Below are 13,468 nucleotides of genomic sequence, written 5' to 3'. Positions count from 1 at the left end.
TGCGATTAGCTTATCCGAACTAGCTTGGTTCGAAAGAAAGGCTATTGGAAGATCAGGAGATACAATGACAAACACGAGTGCACCATGGGGACGATTTCACAATATCATGCCAAGTTAGACTCAGACATAATTACAGATGCTATTAGGCTGTTGGTTGAAGAAGACCCGTCGATAAAGGTGAAGTCTATTATTGCAGAAGTTCAATCCAGGTTCAACTACATTGTAAGTTATCGCAAGGTTTGGTTGGAAAAGCAGAAATCTGTCGCAAAAATTTTCGGTGATTGAAAAGTTTCTTACCTGACTCTGCCAGTATTGTTGAAAGCAATGACTGCGAAGATGCTAAAGTCTCATGTTCAAATAAAAACACTCCCCGTATATCGTGAGAGTGAGGAGGTTCGTCAAAGTGTAAGAGTTTCCCATCGCATTTTTTGGAGCTTCAATCCGTATATTGTAGCACTTAGACACTGCAACCCATTGGTGCAGGTTGATGACACACACCTGTACAGAAAATATAAAGGTGCACTTTTAGTTGCGGAGGCACAAGATGGGAACCAAAACACTGTGCCTATTGCATTTGCGATCATCGAGGGTGAAATGGCAAACGCGTGGGAGTTTTTCCTAACTAATTTGCGGAGATATGTTGTTACCATTGATGGTGCGATGAGATCGGTGTTCAGAGATGGGTGTTGGCATTCGACGGGGTCATCGTTGGAGTCATATGACGACGAATAGGACTAATATAGTTGATAACACATATGTGGTGGATAACATATCATGCACCAATATAGTTGAATATCACCATTTTTTACTCCATTAGTAAATAAATTTCTACCTCCAAGATCCATATTTATTCAAGATACTAAACAGCAAAAACAAAGAGCTCAACAAGAACGACGGAGACAAAGGAAAAAATGATGATAACATACCTGTGAATATAGCGTCTGTCAACGCCGCGATGATATACCCCTTCCTCCAAGCTGCTTCTGACACCTTGATAACCGAATCTACGCACAGAACCTTTTTCGACGTGCCGCCAATGACCCACGATGCTTGTCCCGAATTTCATCTCCGACGACGACCGCCAGCCACGAAGTGAGATCAAGAGGCTTCAAGAACAACTACTCAATCTGACTCACTACATCTCCATATTCGATTAAATTCTCTGTTAGAACCTTAACTATATTTTCCAAATTTCTTTTATTCTTTTTCAATAAATTTTTTCTGAAATCAAAATTTCAAATCTCTGATCTTGTCCTCCATTACTGTTACCAATTGATATTAGTTTTACCGTCATTAATAAATTTACCATGTCTCATAATACGAGTCAACTACAAACTTTCACTGCACGCAGGGACAGATCCAGAAATATTATTATAGGAGGCCAATAACACATATAATATTAAAAATTATATGCAAAATATTATATAATGTAATGTGTTTACAAAAATATACCGATAGAGAATATATTTTAAACTGCAAAAAATATGTGTGTAAGTTTTACTAACGAAATGGTCGATTCTTCATATCATAAAATTCATCAACAATAGAATCTGTGTAAAAATTTTAGCAATTTTCTTTTTAATATAATTAAAAGACAATTAACAAAAAATTCATCTTTTATTTTATTTTTGAGTCATTATTTCTATTATTCATAGCTGAAAAAGATCTTTTAGTTATAGTAGTTGAAACAAAAAAAATTAATATCAAATGAATTAAAAAAGACAGTCATAGAATGAAAAAGAATCTATTTTATGAGATTTAAAAAATTATTTAATTAAAAAATATTAGTAATAATATCTTTTTAGATTTTTTAATATTATTACCTAACTTTTAGATATTAGAAATCATTAATATTTAGATTAGAATAAATTTTTATTTATACTAAATTAAATATTAAATAAATTTTTAAAAAATTAAATCATACTTAATAACTTATTAGTTATTATTATTAATTTAAAAAAAAATTGGGGGATTGAGGAGCCCTTCCTTGTGTCTGTCCCTGACTGCACGTGTTCACAAATCATGCAAGACACATCACATTGTCACCTTAGTCACCTTAAACACTTGGCCTACAGGCACTCCCTTTTTTTTTTTTTTATAGGAACACAATCATTATGCCGATAAATATGTGTAATTATATTATACGATATTATATAAGAAAAATAATTAATTCTCTAATTTCTAAAAAATACCATAATATTGTCTTCGCATGTTAGACACTTAAGACTTGGTTAATAAGCAACTCAAGTAATTTTTATATTTTATCTAACTTAGATATCTCATAAATATTTTGACAAACAAGCATACAAATCAATAAGAAATATTACATAATGGTTATTGTGTTGTTGATGTTGAAAGCATGAGATCACATAATAGAACAAGCATGAGGGTTTTCGTCGCTGAAGATAGCCATGGCCTTGTCACTAACGATGGAAGCAGCAATAGGCTTTCGGTAATAGCCAAAGTCATCGGCAAAAGTGTAACCATGGTGGTAGTAGTTGTAAGAAGAGGAGGAAGAAGAGGTCATGGTGTTGGTGTGGTTGGCATATTGGCGTGAGAATGCATGGTATTCAGGGTTGTATGGATATGGCCACAGCTCAGCCCTCCTTCCTGTCTTCCTAACCGCTTTCAAAACCTTCTTTTGCTCTGCCCATCCCATAACCGTCACCTTTTGTAGCTTCATATCTATGTCTACCTCATCAACTCCTGTGTATGCCATTTAAATCCATCATCATATATACATGTTACATAACACATAACGCTAAATTAATTAAGTTTGCATACCAGGTAACTTCTTCAGAGCTTTCTTTATCTTGCTCTCGCACCCCGGACAATCCATATGCACACACATTTCTACTATCTTAAGTCACAAGAAAGATTAGTTAGTTAAATAGTGTGTCATATTTTTATGTGATTACCTTTCAATATTATTTATGTAAAATTAGAAAAACAGTACTAATTAAATAGTCGGAAATGGATCCTGTCCAGTTTTTTTAACACTTGAGGAAATGCAATGTGATTTCTCACCATTAACTTTATAAGTAGGGTCAAAATTAAATATGAGAAGAAATAATAAAAGGTGAGAGATCACAATTAACACCATCCAATTTTTTCTTCACTGGAGAGAATCCAATCCCTTAAATAGTCTAATACTCTCACTTGACCCGATAAATATGACTGTTCAATTTCAAGTCTATAATGATTTCTTACACCATACATATATTGACATAAATAACCAATAATACAAGGTGATATGCTAGATAGCCTTAAATTGCGCTAACAATTTTTTATATATCATTGTCATCACATAACCAATTGTTTTAGTATTAGAAAGTTTTGGACATATCAAATGGAAACTGATTTAAACTTTATTTTAGGCTCGTAAGTCCCTTAATTTCACGTTAAATTTAAGTATCATGGATATACTAAAACAATTTATATATAACAGAGTACTATGATTACTGAACTTCTATACGTAGTTATATGTGCATTACATATGATGCAAACGCACAACAAAATGCAAATTCAAACAGACATGGTATACACTATACAATAGCAATGGCAGGGAGAAAAAATATTAATAAATAGTAGTGTTTTCTAACCGTCATATTTGGAAGTTAACAGGAAGCTCTAGTGTTCTTTATATTTTTGAAATGATGTGAGCTTTAAATTAAGTTCTAATGGTGAAGGACAGAAGCTCATATGTCCTATTTATAGGTGGCAAACTATTCATCACAAACAACCGATGAATGTGTAGTGCACGATTGTGACCAAGCAAGGCAATGACGACGACGAAGACAAGAACATTAAAAAATTGTGACATAATCAATAAAGAAAGGTTATTTATTTATATAATTATTTCACACTTGGTTCCCACGGCACTTTCTTTCTCTTTTCATAACTTGTTTCCTTGTAAACAATAGTGACTTATTAGTTGAGCGTGTCCACGTTATGGAAATTGCATAGCAAATACTCAGAAATAGGGAGGAGCCCCTAGTGAAACCTTTACATATATATGTGGAAATGTGCCACACGTCACTATTTATTTCATTGTCACGTTATTAATATTTTAACTCTATGTCCTAAATTATGAATTTATGATTAATGATGATTAGCTTCAAGAGAGAACTGCTTTGACCATTTTGCAATTTAAAACGGCACGGCGTTAGACTTTTTTTTTTCCCTCCAAGTAATATAGGTCATAGCTGTAATTAGGGATGAAAGTGAGTCAAGCTAGCTCATGAGCTAGTTCAAACTCGACTCGTTAATAGCTCGATAAGCTGAGCTCGTGAGCTGAGCCAAGTTTGAGCTTGAAATTGAGCTCATAAATTAAATGAGTCGAGCGTGAACTTGGATAAGCTCAGCTCATTAGCTCGTGAGCTGACTCGATTATATATATACATATATCCTATATGCATTTAATCTATATTTTTAATATTATATATATACATATAAAATAGTAATATATAATTATATATATATATATATATATATATTAATGGTCTTAATTATTTAAAATTTTATATTTATTTTTTACATATAATTTTGATGTATGACATAAATAAAAAATTTATAATTTATTGATAGATAGAAATATATAAAATTGATGTTTTTAAATATTTTTTAAAATATATAAATTATAATTTATTGATATAGAATTATAGATTACGTATTTATGTTTCTATAATTTGAGCCAGCTCGTGAGCTCGAGCCAACTCGTGAGCTTTCGGTGAGCCAAGCTTGATCTTAAAAAATATGTTCGATTATTAATGAGCCAAGCTACGAGTCAAGCTCAATTTTTGTGAGCCGGTCTAGCTCGACTAAACTCGGCTCACTTCCAGTCCTAGCTGTAATTACAGAAGCTGACTATGAAGCTTTGTTAGCGTGTTCTTCTTGGGTGACAAGCTCCAGAATAATGTTTTAAGCTTAGGTGTAATTTTGTAAATAAATAAATCAAGGAACGAATCAGATTTTGTTTCATGGGTGTTACAACTACTCCTCAGGCAATTTCCATGCATCCATTATGAAAACAAATCTGTTGACAATATATGTAACAATACTGAATTATTGATATAGCTATTGAAATCTCTTCTTCTTGAAATAATTAATTATTTAATTATTCTTATGAGTGTGTATATATGTCCAATTATATATTTCTGACTATATAAATGTTGGTAGTTTATGGATTTAGTCAATAAGATTGACCTCATATAATTAACTCTTGCTATCAAGGTGAAAGATAAAATTGTTAGGAAATGATTTAATTTCCTAACTTATTTGTGGGTAATATATATATTAATTATAATCACAAATTATGTTATTTCAAAATTAAATGACTTATATAATGATAATCTCATTTATTGTTTTAAATGTTAATTGAATAAGTCATTATTACTTTTGATTTGAAATTAAATGAGAATAAAATCGGATATTATCTTTTGTTCCTTAGATAATTATTTTTTTTGAATTTTAGATATATTATCTTTTGGACTTTAGATACTATTTTATTTGGGCTTTAGGGTTTAATGGGTGTCATGCTCAAATATAAATAGACCTTCAGAGTTTCGGTCCTCAATATACCAAAGCCGCCTTTGTTGCTCTTTTCCCATCAAAAGAGTTACAGTTCAGTCGCCTAGGAATTCAGAAGGCTTTGGTTAAGAAAGATCGAAAGAACCACAAGACTCAATCTTTCCATCAATTTTTAATTTCTACGAATAAAGGTACGCTTCCGCATTATGTTATATTTTTGGTGATTCAATATGGATGATCTGCGTTATTGAAATTAATTTATTCCAACAAAAATATGAACGAAATTAAATCGTTAAGGATATTTAAAAAAAAATCACAAATATTAAGGACAAAAATTATATTTTATCTAATATAAAATTTGGATAGATAACTCTTGAGAAATTTAGTAAGAATTAAACTCATGATTTTTCACACAAGTTAAATTCCTTATTGCTTATCCCTGATGCGGTTTTGATCCTTAGAGCGTAGTGTATGTAGTAGACATACAAATAAGTTAAAGGAGCCGGCTGAAAAGTGTAAGCAGTAAAATAATTTGATGGTTAACACAATGCTACAAATCTTGGTTTCTCCATGCACTATTTGTCACATATTGATATGCCACTCTCTACATAACAGGCCACTGAATTGCATCAGTTACCTTAGACAAAAGAAAAGGTAAAAAGGAATAAAATGGCAGAAAAAGAAGGTGCAATTGTTGGCAAGGGCCATGAGGAGGGAATGAAAATGGCAATCTCCCTCTTAGAAGAATCTGGACTTCCACTGGGGCTTCTTCCTCTGGCCCACGTGATCGAAGTCGGTTATGTCAGGAGCACCGGTTACATGTGGATCCTGCAAAAGAAGAAGGTTGAACATAACTTCAAGTTGATTAGCAAGCATGTGAGTTATGACACTGAGATCAATGGTTATGTTCAGAAGAAGAAGATCAAGAAGCTCAAAGGGGTGAAGGCCAAGGAGCTTATGCTTTGGCCTCCAGTTAGTGAAATAAGTGTTGATGATCCTCCCACTGGGAAGATTCACTTCAAGAGTCTTGCTGGGATCACAAAAACATTCCCACTTGAGGCTTTTGCTTCAGGCCAGTAACATAACTATCATATGTAATCAATTGCCTTTGCTTGAGTCTCAAGCAAAACTAAGTGTTTAGTTCTGTCTCTGAACTCAGCAATAAATCTGTCATCTTTCCTTTTCAATTTTGCTTTGTCCAAATACTACTGTGGAAAAAAGAAAATAAAACACTAAAGTTAGGCATATAACCCAATCACCCATGGTATATGACTTGGGATTAAACAAACATTTCAGTTGCATCAACTCACATCTATTTGGACCAACTTAAACATCTCTGAAACTACTTTATAAACATTCTTACACTATTCTTCATATAAATACTATGTAATTTAAGAATAAATGTTTTAACTGCTAATGACAACTTCACTCTATTTCTGAGATAACATCTAGTTCTTGGTTCAGGCTTCCATTACATAATCTAGCCCTTGTTTTGATTGTAGTAGTAGAGGCAAAAGGATTAGGAGGCATCTCTAACCCCTCCCCATTTCTTTCCAGCATTTGAACCACATCTTTCATGGTTGGACGATTCGCCTGGTGCCACTGAATGCACCAAAGTCCTACAACTGATAGCTTCTTTGCAACTCTAGTGTCTTCTTTTCCTTCCATATGGATTTTAATGTCTTCTTTGTTATCTAGAAGATTGTAAATCCATTGAGGGTAATAAACATGGCTGCTATTTTCTTCTGTGACATCAGTGATTTTTCTTCCACCAACCATCTCAAGCAGCAGCATTCCATAACTATATACATCCGATTTACACGATACATTGCCAAAGTTCCTAGAAAATACCTCTGGTGCAATGTAGCCCAAAGTACCCCTAGCTGTGGTCATTGACACTATACTTTGATCCTTGGGCAGAGCTTTGCTAAACCAAAATCAGAGAGTTTTGGTGTGAAATCACTGTCTAGAAGTACATTACGAGGCTTGATATCAAAATGTAAAATTCTTTTCTCACATCCTTGGTGAAGATACTCAATTCCCTTGGCTATGCCAAGAGCAATATCTTGTAGCTTTTCCCAGCCTAGAAAGGCATCTTTGGTGTCTGCTGAGGAAATGAATTTTTGCAACGAACCATTTCATAAAAATTCGTATACCAAAGCTCTTCTAGATCCATCAGAACAAAATCTGACCAAGCGAGCCACATTGACATGGTGAATTTGACACATTGCTTCCATTTCATTGATGAACTCTTGGCCATTACCTGATGAAGCATTTAAGACCTTTACAGCAACCTCAATTTCATCCCCTAGCTTCCCTTTGAAGACAGGTTCATATGCTCCTTGCCCCAATTCTTCGCTAAACTGATTTGTAATTCTTCTTATATCTGCATAAGAGTACCTTGCAGGCTTAAGTGCTTTGTAGTCCTCCAAAAGCTTTTTGATCTTCATATAACTCAGCCTTTCATTGCCAGCTACATAGACACAATAAGCTGCCACTCCAACAAATAGAAACATAAAAGGGCCTAGAATTTCACCTGTACATAGAAACATAACAAGTTCATTTTTGGAATTTCTGTCTTCCTTATGCAAAATGACCAATAGCTATAAAAGGCTTACCAGCAAGCTTTTTCCCTCTATGTAAACCTGCCAATAAAATGAACATAAGAAGTTAACAATCAATGCAATAACAATGTTCAAAGATTTAAGAAAATCCCTCATAAACTCAAAACTAACATATAGGAAGAAATTATACCCTTAGTACTATGGGGGAGGCCTATACATTCAAGCCTATGATTGGATTCGTTTCCTCTCACTTTCGCAGTCTTTGCAATCCGGTTGGAACCAATTAAGAACAGTATCAATGTTCCTGTCAAACAAAGAACTAGGCAATGGTACACTGCTGCGGATACTAGTGCAAGAGAATAACTGAGTATTTAACAATGGATTGATCAGAATTCACTGTTACAACTTGAAAAGTACATGAAGGCAAGAAAAGCTTCTAGATGCTAAGAAGTATTCCTTATCCATCCTCGAACAATTGAACAATGCATAATTATGGAGTAGAGAGCCATCAATGAAGCTAAAAGGAGAAAGAGAAAAGTCAAACAGTGGAATGTGTGAGTGAATGGAGCAGCCTTGAGGATAAGAGAGAGTTATGAGTTGTGATGAATAGTTGATGCTTTTGACTAAGGCCTTGAAAGAGAATGGGAGCTGCAGCATTGTGTTGGTGGTATCAGTGCAAGAAAGATCAAAGGAAGAATCATGGCTACAACATTCTGGTTGTGTTCCTTTCAGCCTGAAGGGGAACCTGATGGAAGGTCCATCCATGCTGCAACTTGCTACTTTGCATTGGTCGCTGGAACTTCTTCCTGCTGAGATGATCAACAAGAAAGGGATCAAGATTCCCAACCAGTTAGCCATGTTTGAAGATCTATAAGTAACAACTACTTTGATTTAGTGACTGCACTCTCCATTTAAGAACAAATTCAGAATTAAAAACGTATACATACAAATGATTGGAACACTATCATTGACTCCAAGTCAACAGCAAAGTCAAATACTCAAGATGCGGATAATGTATGGTTTTTTGTTATTTTATTTATTTATCTATGTTTGCTTTTGCTAAGAATACTCTTTGCACATTGTTTGACTAAATTCATGTAGTGCTCCGGAGATTCACTATTTTTATTATTTTACTATTTTAAATTTAAACTTCACTATATTGGTTCTAAGATTTAGGTTTAGGCACTATATTATTTCCTAAACCATTTTCAACGTTAAGTCAATCAATGGAATGCTAAGTTAGCTCTAAGTTGTCACGCCAGACATATAGTTAAATAGTATTTTTTCGTTTTAACTTTTAGATAAGACAAAAATGAAGTCATTTTAGAGAATAAAGGAAAAAATATAACGATTTGCACATCATATAAACTCTTCTTCAGCCAATTCAACACTTAGTTCGCTTATTCAATACAAAAAAGGTTCAGGAGTCAATATAGTGTCTAGAATTGAATCTCGGAGATCTGTATAAATAATTTTAAATTCGAAGGACTAAAATAATAAAAATTATAAATTTGAGAGACCACTTTAAAAATTTAGTGACATTCTTTATTAAATTTTTATGATATCAGACACACTTTAAATATGGCATTCATTTGACACTTGTTCAACATATATATTTTTTTGTACATTAGACATGCTTAGAAATATCAAAATATTATCATATGTTGACTTGTGCAATCTTATAAATAATATATTATTTATAATATTATTTAACTAAATTTGGAAATAATATTTAATATTATTTATTAATACAAAAATTATCTTTCATAATTTTTATAATTAGAAAAAACAGTAAAAACATAAAAATATTAAAATATTATTATAATTTATTTTAAAAAAACTTTATATTTTATATACATTTTATATTTCCAAGTCTTACAAAAAATGTGTCGTGTCACACGTCTTATAAAAAAATTGAAATTAATCAGTGCTTCATAGATAATTATAAACTTAAAACTTGTATTCTTTTTTTCTCGAAAGGTTAAACATTTTACTTTTATATCTTTAATAGTTTAATTAATACTTTTAAGACATTTAGTAAAAACTCCTATTTTAAAAATAGACTTATCATATACAAAAGAAATCCGAAACGAACAATATTATTTTTTGATTAACTATAGATCGAAAATTACAGGTGGAGCTAAACTTTCAAGTGTCTTTAAAATGGGAAACAAATCAGCTTTTAAATTCTATAATTTAAAATATCTACATTATCACATGAATCTCATGTTCAACCATAACTTCATATAAAAAGGCAGATAAACTCAAAAAAAAATGGAGTGACAAGAAATGCATCCAATAAAAGAACAAAGTTGATGTTGAAATGGTATATGAGATAGAGTACTTATTCTGGCTTAGGACATCAATCATCTCCACAAGTTTCTCAATCACATGACATCCATTCAAAAATGGAATTTATACTATTCTGCTACAGCCGCAATTTATAGATAATACATTGTCAAGTATGTCATATTCCCGCTTCATGATCGAAGATTAATTAAATCTTATAAAAAATGATTAGCTCCTTTCATGTTTTAATTTTTGCCAAAAAGGGCTACAACACAGCCAACAAATTATTAAATGCTCAAAAAGCTTGAATCCAACACAAAATGCCCACCACTAGCTTCCCCTACAACCCAGCAGATTTCTCCAATTTCTGAATCTGGTTTAGGAAAATCCATGTCATCTGCATAACCAACCAAATAACAATGATTACTAACATGTGAATGATAAAACATCATAGGCAGGACTTTGGAACTTGTTTACATCATCAAAAAATTGTCCAACAATGAAAGATCCTTCTATATCACATCTAAACATAAATTAATTTTATACCTAACATGAAGTATAACTTTCTTGAAAGATATTATTGGAGATCATCCAAACCAACCAACGGGATAAAGGAAAATACATACCATGACATGAGGAGCAATTCTAACACAGTAGACAGGGAATCCAGTGTAGAACTTGAAAGGTCCTCCTGCTTTCAAGGTTTTGAGAGCACAATCAACAGAGCCCGTGTATGGATATTTTCCCTCGGCATCCGGTTGCATCTTTTGAATCTGGGTCTTGACATAGTCAAATGGCAAACTGCAAGCAGATGCGAAGAATCCAGAAACAGCACTTGCACCTATATAAAAAAGATTCAATAGACAGTTAGTAGCAAAATGATGACCATGAATCCTTCATAGTATAAAAGCAAATTTCACACATATGGCTTATGGTCCTTGAAAATGAACAGTCATTACCCCAATGGAGACTTAGAATATAAATGGTTAATTGAATATGATATATGCTTCATTTAATATAATGAAATAAATAAACAATCCAATTGTTTCAGCATTAGCACTGATAATCCTAATCCTTATAATTTAACAGGAAGACTTGGTGCTATTTGACAAATATCAGGAGAGCCCCAATAGAAAAAGTAAGTAGCTAGAGAAATAATCCTCCCAGTGTATATGCAATGTATATGCAGTGTCACCATAGATACATTAGAATTGATGAACACAGTACCACATGCACAAAACAGGTGATGAACACTTAAAAGCATTAGAGATGAGCTTTAATTACATATAACATGAAAAAAAAAAAAAAAAAAAACTACACAAAAACAGGATCAATTAATTTCATAAACATAATCGGTTAAATCCTCTTCCAAAACTTTAGAAGTTTAAGTGATCAACTATGGCAGTATATAGATCTAAAGCCAATAAATTGAGTAAATTATTCAACGACAGAAAAATAGTTACTTACCGACCACAGTAGACATTTCACCAAAGCCCATCGAATCCTTGAAGAACTCAACACTTTGATCATAAGACGCAAGCATACCCATGTTCAATGCCATGGCTCTTACTACAGTAGGTCCAGCACCTTTCCAGAGTGCCAAAACACCTTCATCAGCAACAATACGATAAAGTGCATGGAAGGCATTTGTGTAATTTCGGCGCTGAGCAGCAGGTAAAGTTGCATCGGCCTGCATACGAATAAGTGCCAAATCTGCTGGACTACCAACAGTCGCCCCAATCGCACCAGCAGTCAGCCCGCATAAAGCTTTCTGATAGAGTGGCAGGGGCTTGCCCTCATTAGCCTCAATTGCCTTGGATGTCAAGATTCTAGAAAGCAATTAAAGCCACCAAATAAGACACAAAGACAATTTGATTCCCTTAAACTCATACAAGATTATTTATCCCAGCTAAAAAAGCTATCAATTTCCACAAATAACTAAAAGAAATGGAAAAAAAACCCTAAAAAAGGTCGGCTAAGGATCAAGAGCGTGACAGTGATCATGAAGACAACTCACCTAAATGATCCAAGACGAGCTGTGGTGTAAGTTGCTTGCCTAAGAAGTCCAGCAGATAGACCCTGTATCAAGGTGATTTAGATTATGTAGACGATATTAGATGTATATCCGTGTAAAAATCAAGGTCTAAATTCAAATAAATACTAGTAAATAAACACTTTTTTAAGGGAATAAACACTTTAATAACACATAAGCCAAAGCAATAACGCATAAAACCCACTTTCACTCACAGATCTATAGGCAGGTATGTAAAAAGGGTTAAAAGAAACAAGTGTAAGAAACAAGCATAGAACATCCAAGCATATTGTAAAGAGCAGAGCATGCAAGCTACATTGGAATCAACATTAATCTTTCAAAAAGACAAAAGGGAACTAAGGCAAACCCGTACCAGCCAAAATCAATCAAGAAAACACAGGTAAAGAAAACCAATAAAGGAAGGAAAAGATGCAAATACCTTGTAGAAAGCAGCAACACCCTCATTCTTGAGCATGGTTGAAGTGACTTGTGCAGCTGATCCTTGACCCAATTGAATCCTGACCTACAAAAGTTTTTTCAAGGAAATAATTGGAAGATGGATCGTACATAAAGAAAACCACAGATCTGAATCTGGGAGGAAAAGCAAGAAAGACCCAGTATTCCAATTGAGTGAAGAAAGAGGAAAAAAGATGAAAGGAGAGAACTTTGATGGAACCTTGATCATATCGATGGGTTGGATGACGCAGGTGGCAAGCATGCCGGAGGCGCCTCCATTGACGAAGGGCTTGACGGTGGACCATACGCCGACGGGGGCAGCAGGCTTGGCCTTCTTGTCGTCTCCCATTGATAGAAGGAACAAAGGGGTTTGACGAAGAAAGCGAGGGAGAAGAAGAAGAAGAAGGTGAAGCCTTGAAGGTGCTGCAAGTAGAGCGAGGTTTTAGCGGCTGAGAAAAGAAGCGAAGCTGAAATATTAGTATTTATTTATCATCATCACATAAATAAAATAGTAATACACTGAAGGAGTAGAAAAACATCAAAATTTACAACACACTAATCACTAAACAGAGCCCATAACCTACGATAGTACGATTCC

General features: G+C 33.6%; 3 protein-coding genes and 1 pseudogene across 4 annotated transcripts; 1 reads left to right on the top strand and 3 right to left on the bottom strand.

The window, feature by feature from the left end:
* Window positions 1–2,231: 2,231 nt before the first annotated feature.
* On the bottom strand, window positions 2,232–3,823 carry LOC112736116 (heavy metal-associated isoprenylated plant protein 28). Of its 2 annotated transcripts, none has more exons than XM_025785457.3 (3): window positions 3,603–3,823; window positions 2,785–2,860; window positions 2,232–2,706 (listed from the first exon to the last, which is right to left on the bottom strand). In XM_025785457.3, the coding sequence occupies exons 1-3, from the start codon at window positions 3,606–3,608 to the stop codon at window positions 2,366–2,368; spliced, it is 423 nt and encodes a 140-aa protein (XP_025641242.1). In that variant the 5' UTR covers window positions 3,609–3,823; the 3' UTR covers window positions 2,232–2,365. The 2 variants fall into 2 exon arrangements, with proteins under 2 accessions (XP_025641242.1, XP_072086228.1); XM_072230127.1 differs by having other exon boundaries at window positions 2,785–2,856.
* A 2,350-nt stretch (window positions 3,824–6,173) lies between these two features.
* Window positions 6,174–9,024, bottom strand: LOC112734946 (rust resistance kinase Lr10-like; annotated as a pseudogene).
* Window positions 6,199–6,609, top strand: LOC112735668 (uncharacterized). Its single transcript, XM_025785194.1, has one exon. The coding sequence runs from the start codon at window positions 6,199–6,201 to the stop codon at window positions 6,607–6,609; it is 411 nt and encodes a 136-aa protein (XP_025640979.1).
* Window positions 9,025–10,392: 1,368 nt separating the features above from the next.
* On the bottom strand, window positions 10,393–13,468 carry LOC112734945 (mitochondrial dicarboxylate/tricarboxylate transporter DTC). Its single transcript, XM_025784484.2, has 6 exons — window positions 13,091–13,468; window positions 12,854–12,937; window positions 12,400–12,461; window positions 11,850–12,211; window positions 11,009–11,223; window positions 10,393–10,779 (listed from the first exon to the last, which is right to left on the bottom strand). Exons 1-6 carry the CDS (start codon window positions 13,217–13,219, stop codon window positions 10,723–10,725), a joined length of 909 nt encoding a protein of 302 aa, XP_025640269.1. The 5' UTR covers window positions 13,220–13,468; the 3' UTR covers window positions 10,393–10,722.

Source organism: Arachis hypogaea, chromosome 20 (genome assembly GCF_003086295.3).
Source record: "Arachis hypogaea cultivar Tifrunner chromosome 20, arahy.Tifrunner.gnm2.J5K5, whole genome shotgun sequence".
Lineage (NCBI taxonomy): Eukaryota > Viridiplantae > Streptophyta > Magnoliopsida > Fabales > Fabaceae > Arachis > Arachis hypogaea.
Note: the sequence above shows the minus strand (reverse complement) of the source record. Positions and strands in the feature narration are given on the sequence as shown.